Source organism: Cuculus canorus, chromosome 3 (assembly GCF_017976375.1).
Source record: "Cuculus canorus isolate bCucCan1 chromosome 3, bCucCan1.pri, whole genome shotgun sequence".
Classification (NCBI taxonomy): domain Eukaryota; kingdom Metazoa; phylum Chordata; class Aves; order Cuculiformes; family Cuculidae; genus Cuculus; species Cuculus canorus.
The window spans coordinates 122,664,365-122,684,619 of NC_071403.1; the positions used below are offsets into that span (position 1 = coordinate 122,664,365).

General features: G+C 48.5%; 1 protein-coding gene across 5 annotated transcripts in view; it reads right to left on the reverse strand.

Moving 5' to 3' along the window:
* Positions 1-4,336: 4,336 nt before the first annotated feature.
* Positions 4,337-20,255, reverse strand: part of GALNT14 (polypeptide N-acetylgalactosaminyltransferase 14) — a 91,431-nt gene continuing 75,512 nt past the window's right edge. For 3 of the 5 annotated variants that reach the window (XM_054060882.1, XM_054060885.1, XM_054060883.1), the window contains exons 10-15: positions 19,689-19,815; positions 16,996-17,088; positions 15,463-15,546; positions 14,377-14,521; positions 9,497-9,616; positions 4,338-8,929 (exon numbers count right to left, since the gene is read on the reverse strand). In XM_054060882.1, coding sequence (XP_053916857.1) covers positions 8,771-8,929; positions 9,497-9,616; positions 14,377-14,521; positions 15,463-15,546; positions 16,996-17,088; positions 19,689-19,815 — 728 coding nt within the window. In that variant the 3' untranslated portion in view covers positions 4,338-8,770. Of the gene's footprint in view, positions 8,930-9,496; positions 9,617-14,376; positions 14,522-15,462; positions 15,547-16,995; positions 17,089-19,688; positions 19,816-20,255 lie in introns of all 5 variants that reach the window. The other 2 variants (XM_054060887.1, XM_054060884.1) reach the window with 2 other exon arrangements.

Below are 20,255 nucleotides of genomic sequence, written 5' to 3' on the forward strand. Positions count from 1 at the left end.
AATGAGAACAGTCTAGTTGCTAGTAGAGTTTCCTTGCATGCTTTTTGTGCTGTGGCCCACACGCAATCACTTTTAACCAACTGCTCTGTGATGAGCCCAGACTGATCTCTCTGGTTTCTTGCCAGGTCACTGGGGTGAGGTCACTCGGGAGTCCTGAGAGTCAAAATTAGCATAGGGCGTACAGCTTTGTCCCCCAGTAGCTTAAAAGAGTTTGGTTTATTTGTCTGTAGCTGAACAGAGAAAGCTCCAAGGGTCAGTAAAGCAGACCCAGCATTTGTGCTCATGCAAGCACACAATATATTGGTCATTTGGCTTTATGAACACACCTTGTTTGGTGTCTAAGGAGGAGTAATGGCTTTCCATTTAGACTGTGGAGTCTACTGCTTAATAATAAATACACTCCTGACAGTGTTAAATTATAGCCTGCTTCTAATAAACCCCATGCTGATCCATGTGTTGGTTAGAGTGGGTAATTCATCTTCCTGGGCTGTTAAAACTTTAGCTGGGATTATAGAGACAACATGAATCAGACACGATCAGCATGTCCCCTGCTGGTTTGCTCATTTTCTCCCCATAACAAAACACTGGCTAGTTCTCTCTCTGCCTTGCAGATCCTGTTATTAGCTGATTTCGTTATTAATCGCTCCTAAGGCTCGGGAGGCTGTTTCAAGGCACGCACACGAGGGCTCTGCATGGTCTACGGCAAAGACCACTACGCCCTCATGCTAGCACTTCTCCCAGGTTACTTGGTTGTAATCCCTTTGTGTTACTGAGTAAAGAGCCTGCAGCCATGCTCTGACTCCACAAGAATGAACCGAGTGCTCAGATTTTTTCCTTTATTTGCTACCAGAAAGAAAGAATGAAGGGGGACAAAAAGAGGAAAAAGAACTGTATTATCCTCAAATCCTTGTCACCTTGCTCACTAATACCCTTTGGTCTCACAAGCTGATAAGGGCTTGTTTGAGCTCTTTTAAAGCAGCTGATAACATGCAGGACAAGCAGGCTGCGGGATGCGCCGGGCAGCCAAGTGCCCCAGAAAGAGCAGCTCCGTGCTAACAACACGCAACTGCCTGAGCAGACCTGGCCTTCACTCCACCAGGGTCTCACCAAAGGTAACGGGGCTCCTGCTGGCTCTGCTGAGGCTGGCATCGCTCCCCAAGGAGTGGGCATGGCCTCCCAGGGAGGTGTGGCATTCCCAGGCACACACGCTCACCACCAGCGATGCTCCACAGCCCATCTCCGTAATCCTGGGGAGAAAGGACACCCCAAGCCCCGGCACAGCTGAATACGCAGGACCCGAGGTGCAGGAAAAGCGGAGCTTTTAGCTCCCCACTGCCTCACGTTAAAACAGGTCATGGCTGACCTTTTAAATTAGGCCGGATAGTGCACAGTCCCCTCGCACCCACCCACCCACAGCTGCCGCTATTGGCATATGCCACAGGAAGCTGAAGTCAGGTTAAGGACATGAACTCCTTCTCCCCCCCAGTCCAGTTACTTCTTACCAAATCCAGTTGGGGCACTGTGATTTTCCCTTTCCAAACCAGATGCTTGTGCTCTTAGGCAGCTTTTGACAACTTCCATTAATTACGATGACACACGAATACGGGGCCTCTCCCTCCCACAGCCGCACACACACGAGCCAAGAGCAGATTTGCTCACTGCCACCAAAGGCAGCAAGCTCGGCCGTGAGCATCGCCGCGTCCCCGGGGCAGTCGGCCAGGGCCATCCCTCCTGCTCTCTCAGGGACAACCCGAGTTGGCACCTTTCGCTAGGAGTCCGTTGCTCCTGCCTGGGGATAACTGCTTGGTGTTCAGGGGCCAGCCCCGACACTCTGGCCAAGGGGAAACGGCAAGACACAACCTACAAAACATTCCCAGCCTGGGCACAACTGCAGCAGGCAGCCTCGTGCTGAGGGAAGGGGATGGCTCCAGACAGGAGCTGTGCCACAAATCCATCCATATCTCCAGTACCAAAGTAGTGTCCCATGCCCAAATTCCTCCCAGGTGTCCTAAAAATTAGATAGTGGCAAAAACTAGGAAAACCTGTTACAAAAGACCAAAAGAAATGAGGAGGTGGGGGCAAGTAGCGCAGTATTTTTCCCCCCATTTAAAGCATCCTTTCTGTTCTGCCGGTCTCTGTAGCTGCAGAGTTCCTGAACAGACAGGCAGCAGCTGAGGACCAGGCTAGGAGGACAGAATAAACCAGAGGAGAGAAGATTCAAGACACTGAATCAACCCAGAAAGAAAAGCAAGCTACACATGTGACCCTCCAGGGCTCCACTCACCCACTGGCAGCCCAGGCAGAATCTCACAGACCAGCCTGGTGCTTCCAGAAAGCAATCAGAGCAGTCCAGCATCTTATTTGCAAGTCAACTCCCTCAAAGCAGGCAGAGCTGCCTCACTCTTGCCTTGGTAACCTGCTCTGGGTTATACCCCCAGGCCTCAGGAGGTTCTGTAATAAGGTTGGGAAATGCAATACACCTGTCCCAAATTAGAGTACTTAGGGTTTATCTCATTTCAGAGCAAACTCACGGATGGGTAGAGAACAGATCAGCTGCAAGAAATTCCCTTTATTGTACAACTTGTTATTCATGGTCGGGTGAAAATGGCTTCAAAGGTGATCCCATGCACTCTAAGGGATATCTTCTTCTATCTAACATAGTTTATACAAACCAAATTGGTTTTTGCTTCAAACATCTCTCTGCAGAAGAAAATCAATTTGAAGATGCAGTGGGTGTGATCTTTCAAGCTAAGGCTCCATTGCATTCACAGGAAGTGTTTGGCAATGCAAAGCTGCAGACAGGACAAATAATGCACAGTATCAGCACATGTGCAGCGTCCAAATCAAGGTTTCACTTCTGAGGCACTGAATAATCCACTGCCTCTCTTAACAATGGTTTCGCTAACAGAAGCAAAAATATGTAGTCATCAGATAAGAAAATTTAACTCCTCCAGCATTCTGGGGCAGATAAGTCACCTGATCAGCCGTCAGTGAAAATAAAAACCCCTGGAAGTGCCGGGTGCTGACCCAATGCCCCCCCAGGCTCCCTGCACCCCTGGAAGCAGGCGGTTTCACGCTCTAAGGATTTGTAACACCTCTGATTGCTCCCCAGCCTCACATCTCCACAACTCACTGTGCATCTTGTGAACTTTCTGCCCCCCCTTTCGCTCATCAGCTTCTGTGTCTGTTAGGCTGCCTGCCAGTGCTTCCCACCACTGCCAAACCTCCACGAAAACTCCCTTTCACCTCAGCTCGTGCACAGCCTCCCCAGATTAACTCCCCAAGGATTAGTATGGGGAACAGCCTTACAATGAGGAGCCCTCTCTCCCAACACTGCACACTCTTACTTCTGTGAAATGACCACTGTTGTCAGTGGCGCCAGGCAGCTAAAATCCAGTAAAACTTCATAGAATCATTAGGTTGGAAAAGACCTTTGAGATCATCAAGCCCAAACTTGTAGCTGCCATCTAAATCCTGTTGGCTTACCCGAGAGTCAGAGTTAACACCCCTGGATCAGTCTGTGGCTGTGTTTGGAGAAAACAATCCTCTCTGCTAGTGAAAACAGGCTGGACGTCCATGTGATCCAGGAATTGTCAGCAGGACCAGAACTCATGAAAACTGCTCCAAGTGGTCTAACACACACTCCTCTAAACCCACTTCAAATGCCAGAGCAGCATTACAGTACCAGGATGCAGATCTCCATTAAAATAGGCTCAGGCAGCTTCTCCAAAGCTGAGAGGAGGCAGCATGGCATTGTATCCATCTGCTCCAGAGCTACACAAATAGAGACGTGGATTGCTGTGTGTCTCCACGGTCAGAGCTGGCTGGGAGCACACGATGTGTGTTTAATACTCAGTACAAGTGCAGCTGCTCTGAAGGGCCCCAACAGCACTGCAGAGTTGCGCACCCTTCTCTTCACTCTGGTGCCGTTACAAACGCGAGCCCACAGTGCAGCTCTGAGCCACTGGGGCTGGATGTGCAGCTCCCTCAGACAAAGCACAGCCTCGCCAACACACAGCGGGAGGTAAGGCTGCCGGTTTGCCAAGGATGGTGCTTCGTGCTCTCCGAGCATCCTGGCACAGGACCCTGGCTGCTGCAGACAGCCACCACCCTACAGGGAAAGCAACCCCTCCCTCTCACAGGGTAGGTAAAACTAAGACATTTTAAAACTAGGAAGATTTGTATCAACTTGACCTTTAGATGGGAGTTTGCTTCTTCCCACTTCCCTCAGTTTGAGCAGCGGGAACAGGCCTGCCAGGACACTTCTGTCTGCAATCACATCTGGACACAAAAGCTTGGGTCCAGAAACTGCAGGGAAAAGTATGTTTACAATCAGTAAATTTGCTCACAGGGAAGATCCTTTTTTCCCCCACTTTTCTCTTAAAAATGACCTTAAACACATTTCTACCGACTTGCAGACTCCAAAACCTTTCAGCCGGGGAATAGCTTGGATATTGCAATTTCCTCCTTTCATTAAATGTATCTGGTTACATATAAGCATTCAAAGCTCATTTTCCTTTCCCCCTTTGTTGATTGGTAGGTTTTACAATTGAATTTAACCCTGTATAGTAGCAATGTCTTGTCTGGACACTTCTTTCTTATAAATCACAGGAAAGCAAGAGCCAACAGTCACTGCAATGGGCAGCTGATAGAGAATTGCTAGATGAGCACTAATGCAAAACTCAGCCTTGAAACTCAGTCATGTTTTCTTCTGTATATCACACACAACTAGGTGGGATTTCCTTAGTGCCTAAGGAGTACCAGAGAAAACAGAGTAGCTGCTACACCACGGAAGTGGCACATTTATATGCTGTTTATATTACATCAGCTCTAAGCTAAAATGCAGCTCAATTCAAAACTTAATTAGATTCAATCGGAGAGACAGTAGCTTAGAACAGGTTTTTATTCTTACAGGGTTCTGAAGGCACTTCCAGAGATAACAGAACAGTGGACAGATGGAAAACATCCACAAACCTGGAATAATTCCGCTGGATTTCAGCCCTTATGTCTCAATGCAAGCTGGACACGCGTACCAGACTTCCTTAAACTTCCCTGCCAAATGGGGAGGGGGAAAGAATCAGAAGGGCAAAGGTAAGCAAAACTCATGGGTTGAGATAAAGGCAGTTTAATAAGTGAAGGAAAATGGAAGAAAAAAAACCCAGCTAAGCAATGCACAGACAGTCACTCACCACTGCAGACCAATGCCTGGCCAGTATCTGAGCACACCTATCGCGGAAGAATATCCTCTCCAGTTTTATTACTGACTGCACCCTTTGGGTCCACTGCCCCAGCTGTGCCCCCTCCCAGCCTCTCACCCAGCCTCAGCCTCCCCACTGGGACAGCAGAGCGAGATAGAGAAGGCCTTGATCCTGTACAAGCACACCAGTAACTGCAAAATCGCTGCATGTTATCACCAGTCTAAAACACAGCACCACGGCAGCTGCCATAAGGAAAGTGAACTCCATCTGAATCAGACCCCGCGCAGATGGGCAGGAAGGTCCCATGGGGATAACTCCAGAGGCTGCCAGTCCTTCACCAGTCCAGGACTGCTGGTATGGCATGAAACAAAAACTAATACACAGCTTTATCTCTGCTGAAAACCTTCTGTCTTCACTAGAAGTTCAGGAAACTGAGTCAAGGAGCTGAAGTAAGCTTTCCCAAGTCACTCCCAGAGGCAGAAGAATGGATTAGCACTCAGGGCTGGTGCTCGTCATGAACCACCATCCTCCAGTCTTCACATCCCCAGCCCCATTTTCCTATGGCCTCACTGGATAACCTTCTGGATGTTCACAGTGTCATAAAAGACGTCTAGGCAAGTAACAAACACAAAGCAAAAAAGGTTCATCTGTCACTAGCGCATTTTAATAAGCAAAATAAACCTAAAGTTATAAGTTGGATTTCAGCAGCAGTTAACCTTTTGCCAATAAGATGCAAGTAGAAGATTGCTAAATGACACATTGGGGCTAACTCTGGAGACTGTCGGTCCATTGCCTGCTTGTATAAAGCTTCCCAGGAGCCAGGCTAGTACCCTCAGGCTTCTCCAAAAGCATTGCTGATCCATCGGGCTCATCTCATTTCTTGGACCATGAAACAAGCTGCAGTCCAAGAGTTACAGCCAACCACCAGACTGTCAAGTGGCTGCTGCTCCCAGTTCTGTTCAGTACCTGGTGGCTTTTGGGCCTGCAAGAGACTTGGCTGAACGGCGCTACTCTTGTGTAGGGGCCAGTCTGCCTGACGTCACCTTCCCCACTGCCTGCCCTCCGCTCTCCTCAGAAAAGCACACAGTGATCACCTTAGCACACGCTTTAGAACAGGATGGGGCTGGCACAGCTTTTGGATTTCACAAAATACAATAAGCTGAGAAGTTGGTCAAATAACTTCTTCCTAGAACACATCCCTGCAGGTCCCACAGGTCCGTGTGCTCAAGCACACACACATATAGCGAGGTAGCTGTTTTTGTTAAGGCAAAGAAGAGCATTTGCTGTTTAGAGAGCTTTGGCTGTCAGCAGAATAGATATTTTTGACTTACAAGGACGATAACAATGCTAGATAGGTCTGAGGACCTGGTCAGAGTACACCTGCTGGGCACTGCACTTCCCAACTGATGCCAAGTTGTTCCTCTCCAAGTTTTCAGGACTGAAGTGACAGCGGCTGGGCAGTCCCAGCTGCAGGCATGGTATCGGTGTGAACATGTTAAGCTGCAAGCTCTTGGGAGCTGCCTTCCCTTTGAGACTAGACCAGGAATTACTACTGCTGGCCTCTCATCACTGCTGTGTAAAGGAGGTGTGATATTTCCCAGCTCAATTAAACAGCAGGAGACCAAGGTCACTACCCTTCTTGGTGAAACATTCCATTCTCATAATCCCCTTTGTTTCCTGTTCGAAGTGGTGGTGCGGAAACAATGCTACCACAAAATGACAGCCTTCTCCAGCCCTCTCTAACAGCAGTCCTTGAGGTCTGCACCTAGGGAACCTGATTCAGTTAGAAATCACTGCAGCACACGGAAAGCACTTAGACCCTGCAACCTTTTGTAAATAAAGAGTTATACTGGCTCTGCCTCTAAAGCCAGGGAGATTTACACAGACAGCTTCCTCCCAGCACCGAGGGAGGAGAAGCCGAGGCAGTAAAATCCTGAAAGCCAGCAATTTACTCGAGGGATGCTGAGAGCACTTGAAGGCTCAAAGCTTGTGGTATTTTACCTACAGTTTGCAGCATGTGGAACAAAGAGGAGGATTTTCATCAAACCCTACATTTTTAGAGACACAAACTGTATTTTTTTGAAGTCACATTGATGGCCCTGCAGAAGTTCTCTTTGCGAGTTGTTCCTGCCCAAGTGCTGCGTGTGCAGCTCTTGGTGATTCACTGGCTGCTCCCCACACTGTGGTGAGATCCGCTCTGAAGGACAGGCTGGAAAGGACTCTCTGCTCATCTCCTATTCCTAGGATCCCTTTGAGGCCTCCTGCCCCATTATCCATTGGCAGTCACCTCACTCCCATATACGAATAGTACCTGACCTGGCCTCTGGTTAATCACTGATCTCAAAAACCTCGAGAAATTATTTCTACCAAGTCTGCCTGCACTGAAAGACTTCGGGAGAGAGCTGCTCTGTGACCAAGGGCTCCCTGTTTACAGGCATGACTGGGGGAATCCCAAACCTTTCTTTGGTACTTCACATCTTGGGCCACAGGACACCTGGGAAGCAAAACCAGGGCATATCCCCTTTCCTTCCTCAGTGTAGTCTCTAGTTATAAGTGCCATCTCCATTCCGTCAGCAGCAGAGCTTCCTGGGAGTCCCCCCTTCTGTAGTCAGGAAATTGGGAAACACAAATATGACACAATTATCTTCAATTACCAAAAATATTACTTTTATGGAAGAGAAGTGAAAATTGGACTTATTCCAGATTTGAAGCAGTGAGAGACACAGTTGAGATTATAGGGCAGTTTTCAGTGACCAAAGCTTGCTCGCGGCCTTCACAGAGGAGAACTAATCACATTACTGCCTTTCCTACCAGCTTCACAGCAATTTATATCCTTTAATTCCACACATTGAATGCTCTGTTTGCTTGGGCCTTGGAGAATCAACAGCCCCCCTGTGCAGCTGGCACCGAGCAGGACTGCTCCATTACTTGCTGTTTTGATCCTGGCTGTAGCTGTAAATGACTGCCCTGCCTCTGTACACACGACATGGATCAGGCAGGAACTCAAACGTGCAGCACGGTTCCACCCCCACTGTCTGCAGAAGACAAGCTCATCCACAGCTGTGAAAGTGCAAAGATAATCCAGTGTTTTCCACTTGATCCCAGGTGATGTTCCTTGCACATCCTTGCACATCCCTCCTCGCACAGTGGCCTGACCTCACAAAAGCTATCGAGATGCTTATTTTGCTAAGTCCAAGTTTCCTTTTGGTCTCCAAGGCTCTTCTTCTCCCTGTGTTTCCAGAGCGATTAATAAATACTGTGCATACTGGACTGTTGCAGGGTCCATGACACGAGCCCTGGTATCTCCTTAAAACATTTCAAGTTTGGTTTTCTGCCATTCCTTCTCTGAATGCATGACTGTTGACAGGCCAATACCAGCTGCAAGCCTTGCAGATGATATCAGTTTTTCAACCTGGAGCACCATGGCCTTACTTTTGTTTGAATGATCCTTCTCCTGTCCCATGATACACAAGGACTCCCACTGGTTTTTCATTTCAGCTCCATTGAGTGCATCCTGGCTGCATGTAGCAACATCTCCATGCCCAACTCCATGCTGTAAGTTCTCCAGCAGGTCAAGACATCACCATGTCCCAGCGCTGACTCATGGCGGTGGTCTCGCAAGGGTTGATGACAAGCTCTTTGGTGCTCTCGTTTGTGTCCCCAATCGTCTCAGTGTCCAAACAAAAGCGTGAGGCTATGTGTTCAATGTGTGACCCAACCTTACCCCATCGCTGAGGAGAGACAGACACAAGAGGAGAAACAGGTGAACAAGTTTGCTCCTTCTTATGCTTTTCCTATACTGGTCCAGCATCACAAGGACAGTCACCATGAAGTCCTTGTGGCCTGGGACGCACAGGGTCCTCTATCCTACAACCAAAGCACATGCCAAGTGTTTCTCCGATCAGGAGTGCGCTCATTTAAGCTCAGCCTCTGCCTGGCTTCAAGGAGATAATGAATTACTAACAGCTTTTCCCCAGGTCACTGGTTCAAATGCCAGCTCGATGATTAACTGCAGGGAGACGTTAGCATCTGCTGGCTGACTGGCAGCCCGTGTGAACTAAATTGCCAGTTCAGTTTGCCTTCTGTAGATAAGTATCCAGATCACCACCCGCGCTAATAGACATCCTTATCAACACACTCATTTAAGAGGCAAAGGGCTGAACAGACCAAAGCCCGTACTCCCAGCCAGACAGTGCTTTGCAGATGAAGTCAGAGCACGCGTCTGGTTTGATGTGCAGCGATACTGTGTTGAGAGAAAGGGAACTGCAAAGAAAATGGGGATCGGTGAAAGGGCTCACCTGCTTATTGTCACCTTCTCTGCAAGGCGAGAGCAGAACCTCGGAGCCAGGGAAGAGGGTGTACACGGACAAGCAGAGCTGCTGCTGGCGGACCTGGTGGTTGTATGTATACGTCCATTCCTGCAAAGAGAGAACAAGAAAGGAGAGAAGAGATCAGGGTCGATTCTTCATGTTCTTTCACCTGGAAAGCAACCACTTTAGCTTGGATCTTGCCCCCTCAGAAACCAAGCACAAACCTCACTCACTTCAGGAGGCACCAGGACAGGTCACTAGAATGTTTCAAGCCTGCCCAAAACTGCAACCATCACTGGGGACTGCAGGTATCAGAGAAAATATCCACAAAAGCTGCTTGGAGAAAATGGCTCACAACACAAAAGGATTTCACAGACAGATCTAGGCTGTGGGTAGGGAACAGAAAGTGGAGAAACAGCAGAAGACACAGAAATATGCAGCCACATAACGTGCAACCTTCTTATTCCCATTAAGAACAGCAGAAACGCCTTTGTGGTCAGCAGCAGGAGAGAGGAGGTGATACATAGCAGATGTTTGCAATTCCTAGGATTCTGTTCCCAAATATCACAAAACCCACGGAATCTCTCTTCCCTACATAAGAGGGGGCTCCCATGAAGTGCTGCCACTGAAGGAATGGAAGAGACACTTGTATCAAAGGAGTAGGACTAAACTCCAAACGTTTGCTTTCCTGGCTTGCTACGACCACTTGCTATTCCTGCTCCCCTGGGCTGGCCTGGAGCTGTTCATCTCATGCTACTTTTCATATTCAGCTGCTCTATATCAGCTCCTCAGCCCAAGAAATAATCTTTGTCCTGTGTAAAGCTTACCAACAACAGGGGCTCTCTCTCAGATTCTTTCTGTCACACATGGATAGTTTTTTTGGGAGAAAAAGAGAAGAGGCTGACCAGGATTTCCAAATGTACTGGACAAAGCATCATGTACGTACAGATAAACCGCTTAGCCCAGGAGTATTTCACAGAAATTTATTCCAATGTTTATTCAACTTGAACATTTTCTGTCATCCACCTGTGCTCCTATTACCCAAGAGCACCTCCTGAGGCTGTCCAGGCAGGGTCATCTCCCCCTTATTTCTGTGTGGACACAAGCAGGAGAACTGCTTTGGTTGCTTGTGCATAAGCCCAGGGAGCGATTTCTGGAACAAGTTTCTTGCTTAGAACTTAAGCTGGGAATGGAAAAATAAAGGGTAAAAGCTGCTCCTGGGAGACTGCAACCCTTTCTGGGTGCCAGAGAGGGAAGTGGAGAACGGCTGCCCCAATCTCAGAGCCAGGATGCCTACAGCTACCTCCAAAGCAGAGGCTTTGGGTTGCATTAGCATGAGTTATTAGAGCAGGGAAACACTTCCACCCTTGCATTTGTCAACATCAGCAGCTCCAACTCTTCTCCTCAACTTCACAACAGACAGCTATAGGCATTTAATTCCTGGGAATATAAATCCTACTTCATTCAGTTTCGTAGCCATTAGAAGGGAAAACATACTTTTGCACAGCAGAGCCAGATCCCCAGGACTTCACGCTGTGACCCTCACATCCCACACTTCTCAGTCTACTCCCTCCCACTAGCTACCAGAAATCGAACCTGGCTTCTGCACAGCCTGCCCACAGGCTTCTGAGCCAGAGCTGCCCAGGATGTCGTCACATAACCAGCATATATTTCCAAAGCCGCAGCCTGCACCCAAAGTGCTTCTGGCAAGCACTTCTTGTCAGATGGAGTAAAGTTTACCTGATCCTACAGTGAACATGTTCCAGACTTCCCAACCATGCCCACTGCCAGCTCTCTGCAAACTGCCAGCCTGGGAAACCAGGTGCCAAATTAGTCCTATGTCTGTGAGGAACCAAGCGGTGCAGGGCAAGCTCCAATACCTTTTCTCAGTGCCTGCACTGCTCCAAGCTGCTTTGAAAACATGCTTTATGTTTTTAACCAATTGTTTGTCATTTTAGCTCAGGACAAGGCCTGAGCTGCACCAGTGAGGCTCCTCAGCAGCAGCAAGCTAATCCTGGCTAATCCTGCAACTCCTGCACACAATGGATCCCCCAGCTAATGCAGAGAGTGGGACCTACTGACCTCTTAACACCCAGCATTTTGAATGCTGCTCCCAGAGCTTCTCCATGCTCTTTCTCCAGGCCAGGCTCTGTTCAAGCCTTCCCAGGATTCACATCCTCTAAAGGCAAGACCACCCCCCCACCTAGCGAAGCATCACGAGATGGACAGGGTGGTGGTAACCATATCTTCTAAGCTGCTCTTCATCACTGGAATCTAGGCCTACAGAGCTGGACACACGTGTCGGTTGGACAGCGGACACTGGACATCCCCTCCAGCTCCCAGGCTGTCCGGCTACTGTCTTCATCCAAACTGACTGATTTCCACGCAGCTCTTCTATTTTGGCAGAATGGCTTTTAATGGAAGCCAGTCCTGTTGGAAATGTTTTATCTAGTTCTAACCATTTTTTGTCTCACTTCAGCCCTAGATGAAAGCCAAAGAAGATGACGCAGAAAACAAAGAAATTCTGGGGGAAAAAAAACGTCACCAGAACCCAACAGAATCCACTAAAAGCTCTGAGTTAAAATACAGGCAAATGGCCACGTAAATCTTTCTCTAAGCCCATCTCTTCCCTGATTTGTACCAGACAAGATGAAAATTACTGTTTTATTTTCCAAAGAAACTCCCTAACTATCCACACTCTGGCACTCTGAGCGCTCCCGTGACCAGCACAGCAGCAACAGCAGCAGCCTGTCCTCACACAGGGTACCTGAGGGTAAACAAGATGTGACTTCAGTATGTTAAAACTTCCAGTGAAGCTGTGGCTGCCCCTTCCCTGGAGGTGTTCAAGGCTAGGCTGGATGGGGCCTTGGGCAGCCTGACTTAGTGGGTCATGTCCCTGCCCATTCCTATCTGCCACTAAACCATGTCCCTGAGCAAAAAATCACAGGGCGGGGTGGAGCTAGATGAACTTTAAGGTGCCTTCCAACGCAACTATTCTATGATTCTATGATTATCGCTCTATTCTGGTATTCCAAATACAAAACCAAGTAGCATTCAGGACGGCTGCATCATCTCTCCTGCACAGGCTGCTGATTACAACTCCCAGGTCATCCACAAGTTCAGGCAGTCTTGTAACGCCTGTGTAGTTAAAATACAAAACTAAAATACGTGAAAATTCCAATATCTTGCTTTCATCTGAAACATTCTCCGTGGGTACAAGTAACAGAGAATGATACTAGAAAGACAAAGAAAGAAAACAAAAGGTTTCTCTGCCTGTGGACAAAGCTCCTGCCTGTGCACTGAGGGCAGCAGTTCAGCAATCTGTTGGCAGTGTGTTTTTCCACTCCCCTGCAGAGCTACCCCTGGATGCGCACAAGAAATAGAGCTGCTCCCAGTGGGAAGCATTGACCCATTGCAAACTGCTGCGGAGTCAGAACAAGAAGACGAAAAGTTTGCCGCATGAAAAATTCCAAAAATCTACTGTGCAGAAACATCAAAACAAAATGCATTTGATGGGAAGGAAACAACCCGACTAGATGGTGTGACATTTTTCATTTTAAAGCATACATCAAATTGATGTCTCAGAAAGACCAATGCCGTTTCATTTTGAAATGCCAGATTGCAGCAGCATTTTCCATTCCACTTTTCCCAAATTTTCTTCAAAGCATCCGATTCATTCAAAGTTGCAATAGTCACTGAAGCACTTTTTTTCCCTTTGGCAGAGTTAGCCCTGCGAAACACGATGACCAGCTCTCACCAGCTCGCTTCTCTTGCTGGGTGCATAAAAAGTCCAGGCAGCAGCGGAAGATAGAAAACAAATTCTAAAACCCGGAAACCAGTTAAACTGAAAGAATTGTAACTATGCGGTGTAAGCATTGTAACTACGTGGTGCCTGCAGTTATATTCACCGTATTTTCTGAATGGACTAAAACTCAAGTAGCCTTGGTTTTACCAGGCTGTGAAACAGATACTGTTTTCCTGACTGAAGGCAGGCTCACAGCCGCATGCAGAGGAGATGGAGATAACAAGATGCTTCGTTTGCACACACAGATCAGGGATGCTTCCAGCAGTACCTCCAGGCTGGGCCTGTTACTTGCATAGCAACCTGGTTTGAGTGTGTAACCGTGAGGGTTAAGGGTGCACAGTCAAGTGGAAGCAAGCACACCACCACTGCCTATTAAATCATTTCACAGCAGCCTGGAGAAGCAAGTGATTGTTATCTCCCTGCTTTACAGATGGGAACAGCCAGAGAACTTACTGACAAGCCCACAATCACAAAGGCAGCCTGACGCAAAGGCAGGTTTTGAAGCCCTGTCTTCAGGGTGTTGCTCCAGTGACTCCGGCTGCAAGGCACACGTGCCTGCTCCTGGCTCTAACATTTCCTAGAACACCAATTCACACAGCTTTTTCTCATGTCAAAGACTCAGAAAAACAAGACCAACCTCATCAAATTCTCACTAGCTTAATAGGCAATCTAATATTGAGAGAACGCAGATGACGAAGTTACAAATACCACCGAGGTTCAGTGCATTTTGAAACAAATAAGGCTGAAAGATGAGATGAAATTACAGCTCTCTTTGCCTTTCCCTCATCTCAGCAGACAACAGCACCTGGCATTCCTGAGCAGCAGTAAGGGCTCAGCAGAGATAATCCAGCAGCCCTGTGCCTCTGCACCCGTCCCCACTGCTGCCCAGGGCTCCACAGAGGTGAGGAGGACTTACCACGGTTTAACTACATTCTGCCTCAGGAAACAGGCTGGCAGAAAACGTAAGCCTCCAACAAGGCTTTAGGAAACCTAAGAAATCATCCTAAAGCTATCCCAGACACTCCTCTCCAGGCGGCATCACGGGATGCACAACACATCTTACCTGTGCGGATGCTGCCGTGCCTTTGCTGCTGATACAAGGATTTAAGCTCAGGATGGGGAACTCTTGGGCTTCAGACTTGTGCGATTCTAGGCAGTTCTGCCTCTGCCTGATCATCCCAGTTTGGTAGAGCGATTCCTCAGGAATCCTGTGGGAACAGCAAGAAATATCACCCCTACTGCCCCAGGCACACAGAATACTCCAGAAGAGGGTCAGTGGGTGAGGACAGTGCAGTCCCATCATTTGACCTTCAGAAAACAAGAGTGGGGAGATCCATTGCAGCACCAAACCGCTGAGAGCAGGACAGGGACAAGGATGCCACAGAAGCAACAATCAGAGATGGATGGAGGGGAAAAAAAAGAACACTGCACAAGGCAATCAGAGGAGCGGGAACAGATAGTAAGCAGGCTGAAGGTCAGCCTTCAGCTTACAGGAGTAGAGAACTTTATCACAAACCGCCATGGAGTCCTGGCATTCCCTGTGAGTGCTGCTGTCCAATGCCACACACAACAAAAAAAGCAAGAAAACAGCTATAAATCATTTTCACTCTGTGATTCCGCACTCAGCCATCGCACCAGCAGGTCTCTGGAGGCACCCTGAAGATGGCTCCTGATAGTGACCCAGGGAATGGGTGCAATGGTTTCCAGAGTAATTTTGGTGACTAAAAGGGATCTGTGCAAAAGAGCAGCTGTGGAAGCACACATTAAGGAAAACATCAGGCTATGAGTAGCGCAGACGCACATGGATACAGGTTACGAGCTCCTAGAGGGGATGGTTTCGCAACAGAGCAGCCTTGAGTGTCACAGAACAGTGCGAAAGGACTGGAACTGGGTGCTTCTTTTGCAAACAAGTCATTCAGTACTGCCACAACCCACCACAAGCAACAGGGGATTTTCCACCTTGGGATACTTCTGTAAGGAAAACTGGCTATTTCCCTATGCCACATGTCCCGCAGCGTGGGCATGGGGACAACTAAGAAAGCCCCAAGAGGCACGAGAAATAACTCTCTAAAAGGAAAGCTCCATGGGGCAGAAGGGATGGGGCATCCTGTTGCCCTGCTACAGACAGGTAGAGATCGTGCATCCATACCGAAGCTCAGGATAAACGTTTTCTAGGTACCACTTGAAGCTGTGGCATTTCAACATCTTCCGCAGCTCCACTCTACTCTGGATGCTGTGGGAAGAAAATATCATAGAAATATAATAGAAATCATGAAGGTGAGACCCAGTGCCCCAGAAAAGGGAGGCTGAGAGAAACCCAACAGATATGCCCAGAGAGCAAACACAGGAGCATCAGCAGCTCAGTTTTCTGCCCCCTTCTGCATGACCTCGGGTGGCCTTTTGATCTGTCTCTGGAGAACTCACTTGGTATGGTGGCATGATGACATACTGCTGTTTTAACACAGAGCCTGTGGTTTGGTGGATGAAACGGTTCATGGAAAAGTACTGTCATTTAAAAGTCTTAGTAAAAAAAAGGGTGTGTTAACTGCTATATGCAATAAGCATTAATTTAATACACGAATGTAATAGGAAATTAATATATGCTATTATAAGTTACTCTTAGTTTAAAGGACAACAGAAGGCCTTGATTTCCAAAAGCACCTAAATGTGCCTTTAAGCCAGCAAAAATTAATCATGTGGTGAAATACTTCTTTCTTTCATTAACCAGGGAAAACTTCTGCTGAGGTACCATGCTGCACGATGACATTTTCCAAACTCCAGCTACTCCCTGGGCCAGTCTCTACCCATGAAGCTGCTATGAGCAGTAGGAAACCTTCAGCACCCTCCCTTCACACAGGCTGTCTTCTCCACACCCTCTTACATTTAGCAGGACAGAGACGTTACTTCATTTGGTGCTGATGGATGGGGAAAGGATGTGAAATCAGTGGAAACATGTTAGTCACAAGGACTTCAATTTATTTATCCTGGAGACTGAGCAGTAGCCACAAGGAATATGGGTTTCGAACTACCAGTAGTCAAAAGGACTTTCTAAGGAAAGGAAGAGCATTTGAAAATGAGAAAGTACCACAAACAGGAGAAGAGAAGAGAAGAGAAGAGAAGAGAAGAGAAGAGAAGAGAAGAGAAGAGAAGAGAAGAGAAGAGAAGAGAAGAGAAGAGAAGAGAAGAGAAGAGAAGAGAAGAGAAGAGAACCTCTGAAACACTTACAGTCCTCCTGACAGGGAGGACGTTTCTGAGTGCACAGGTGAATGGCAAACTCCCTGCACACAAAGCACTTGCTCTTTTCCAATAGAAAGGGCTTTAGTGGGCCCAACATTTGATTACTTCCCTGCCCCTCAGCTGCCTGTGAGACCTCTGAGCTCTCCCCAACAAGCTCCATGCTGGGACCAGAAGTACTTGTGCCTAACACCAAGGCAGGACACTGGCAGAGGGGGTTCTCCCCCACCTCAACTGGGTGCACACGATACACCCGCAGGGTGTATAAATGTGCCGTTTATGTTTCATTGCTGCTCTGACAGCGTCTGCCCACCATCAGCATTTAACTGAGCGTTACTACAGAAACAGCGCAGGTGGGTTTCTGCAGGGCGACGTCACCGTGAGCACCACAGCAGCAGGCAGAGTGCAGGCAGGGCATGGGCAGCGCGCAGGCAGCAGGGACACTTACTTTCCAAAAGGCCTCCCTTGGGCTGCGGGACGAGCTGCGTAGTAGTACCGCTTGAACTCGTCCATCCACACCTCCGCAGTGCGCTTGGTGTTCCTGAGGGAGGCAACGGAAGACAGGTAAAACCAAGGAAGACCCAAAGGTGATATCATCTACAACATATCAACTAATCTATCCTGCTCTTCTCCCACCCTCAAGCTGTTTTTTGGTTTCGCCCAAACCACTGTTGAGGCAGCCCAACCCTCACTACTGGAAAAGATACTCCTCCTCCCCATTACTCGAGGGACCAAACACAACAGGCCAAAGCTCAGGCGAAGGATTCACCACTCAAACTCAGCTGGATGCTTTGCATCCACCAGACTCAGAACTGAAGCTCCCCTTAAGCACCATCTCTCAGGCAGGCGTGCCTAGGGTTTTATTTAGAGATGAAGATGAAGCTCCAAAAAGTGGTGCAAAATCTGCCAAAGACAGAAGGCAAATATTTCCTTTATGTCAATCCGGTATGAGCCTTCTTGCTTCATACTCCTGGATGCCACAGAGGCAAATCTCAGCAATCAAAACTTGAGAGAAACCACCCTGGCCACAGTGCTATAGCATAAATGTCCATCTTCCACACTCGCCAGGTATCTGCAGAAGGTTTATGAACCTTAGGATATCTTCTGTTGGCCTCAGACAGATCTAACTCTCCTTGCAAACGGCTTTGTTGCTCCATGCCTGACCCTGCCTGGGTCAGAGGAGTCCTCCAAGCTCCTGCTCCAAGGCACGCCAGTGCCTCCAAGCTATTGCTACACCATGAAGCTGCCAGTGCCATGGGACAGGCTCTGGATCCAGCCAGGTCCCACGTGGCCAGAAACAGAGAGAGCCTGCTTGTGAAGCCAGCACAGCACCAGAGCCCGAGCCGTCTCGCGCTGAAGCAGCAGCTGTGCGGAGAAAAATCAATATCTGGCTAGAAAGGTGGAGATATTTTTTTGCTAACATCTCTGTTTAAAACAGAGGTGCCACAGAGCATCAGGTTGCCAGAAGCTGCTTCTCCTCTCAGCCTAAACACCATAACACTACGTTTAAGACTGATAGTTACCATAAGGTCAATAAAATCCCCATTCCCAATGCCTGCAGATACATTTCTGCAGACAGCTTTTCAGTCCCTTGCTGATTCATGGTGCTTCTCCCTCTTGCCTTAAGGCCACCACGTTAGTCTACATGCTCTTGTTGAAGAGATGCACAAGTCACAGCGCCTACCATCTGTACCTATCCTTCCCCAGCACGCAGGGCTTTTCTGTCTGGCTTCCTGATCTCTTTGGGTTTTAGAAGAGACTCGGGGCTAGACGTCAAGGCTCACACCAAGGTGTAGACCCAGACCTCCCTAAGGTCACCATGTGCCTGTGCCCAAGGTGCTGCCAGAGAAGCCTTTCCCCTTCAAGGTCCCCTTCTTCCTCCTATGCGTGACGCAACGCTGACACTGCCTTTTCACTCAAGTTTGCACAACTCCAACAGTGTAGTTTCCCACATCCCAGCCTTTTCTGTACAAGTCTATTTCACTACTAAAAGAAGAGCCCTCCTCACAATTGTTGCATTTGCGCTCCCCCCCTTGATGCCAGCAACGCCCCGTGCCCCTCACCGCCATGGTTTTGAAGCAAGAGCAGAAGGTCCCCTTCCTTTCCACACGCTACGTGGCTGGAAATCACACATCAGCTGTAACCGAGAGATGCAATTTGCACTCCCATTTGCTGTCTCCTGCACAGCGTGGGGAAGCTGCGGAGAGCCAGGTTAGCAGTAACCCCACTGCAGGCAGCTGGATCTTCACAAACACTGCCGGCTCTTCCTAACACTGCGGAAGCCACACTAAATGGAACGCCTGGTGTGTAAGCACACAGATGCAGTTTAGCTGAGAAACAACCCTGCATTAAGTGTAAGCGCCCTTGGTGTTTTTCTTTGTCATTTACTTAACTAACAACCTTCAGCCTCATGCTGTGAAGGAGGAGGGAATCCTTTTCCTGGCTTCACAAGTTCCTCATATCATCCTTTCCATGCTGATTCTCACTTCTGGTCTATCCTCTTCCTTGCCTGCTGTTCCCAGTCCTTGGCCCATTTCAGGCAGACATTGTGATCTGGTCTCTGCTCCTGCCTGCGAGGACAGACCCCCTTCAGCTGGATGCCCTGGCAGCTCCCTCGGTGCCCCCGCCAGCGAGGGACAGCCCATCACCGCCCCTGCTCCAGAGGCACCCCAGAGGCAAAGCTGCCCGCTCGGGCACGCTGCTCAGCTCCTCTCCAAGAGGCACTGGAAAACAAATTTTCTGATTCAGCCAAGGCATGCTTAGCCCTTGGCTAAGGCCACTGGCAGCCACTGCTGGCAGCCTCGTTTCAAGTCCTTATGAAGACATTCTGACAACCTCAGGGTCAAACCCATCTGCTGTCGCAGTAGCTACTGCCCACGGAGAGGCTGGGACTGCCCCTCCAGTGCCAGGCTGACACAACGCACCACAGAAGTGTCCTACTTCTGTCATATTCTTGACAGCTAGAAATCCTAAGGGAGAGTCGTACTGACTTGCATTTTCTTCAGCTCAGGAGATTCCTGCCCAGGGGATATTCCAATTTTTTCCTAACAAACTTTCCTCTCCGCCTTCTCTGCTCCCTCCTCCCCACGAGGCAGAACTTTATTCCGCTTCACAAAAACTATGCAAGCATAAAATACCTACTTAATGTATGTATTGGCATTTCCCTCTGGAAAGACATACGGATGCTTCTTCCGGAAGACATGTCCAACGCGGCTGCAGGGGATGATTTCCAGGCTCCCTCCACACATCCACACACGGAAAGAGATTTCTACAAGAAAAGCAGCTTCAGCGTTTTGTCTTTCTGTCCTAGAGCAGGCTGGATCCTAGTGTTGACTCTCACTTTATCTTCTGCTGGGGCGAATCAATTACCAAATGGGCTTTCCTAGGCACAACTCCCTTAAAAGCACATTTCAAAGCTTCTTGCAATCTGTTTGAAGTCAGTGCACTTCAAACCTACCTACAGCACAGGGGGTGCCAGCACAATGGCAAGACCGAGACAGTAAGGAGGTTTCGTTTCATGCAATCCTGCTTACACTGTGGAATCATCTTGCCAGTTTTGTGCTCCTGTAATTACTTCTGCACTGCCTGTTGCAAAGTCACTTCCCTCTAAAGGGCTGTCAAGTTGACCAGGAGAGACCATGAATTCTGTTTATTAATGACTGTAACTGTCAGTATTGCTATGAATCCACCACTGATGCTGCAAAGCTA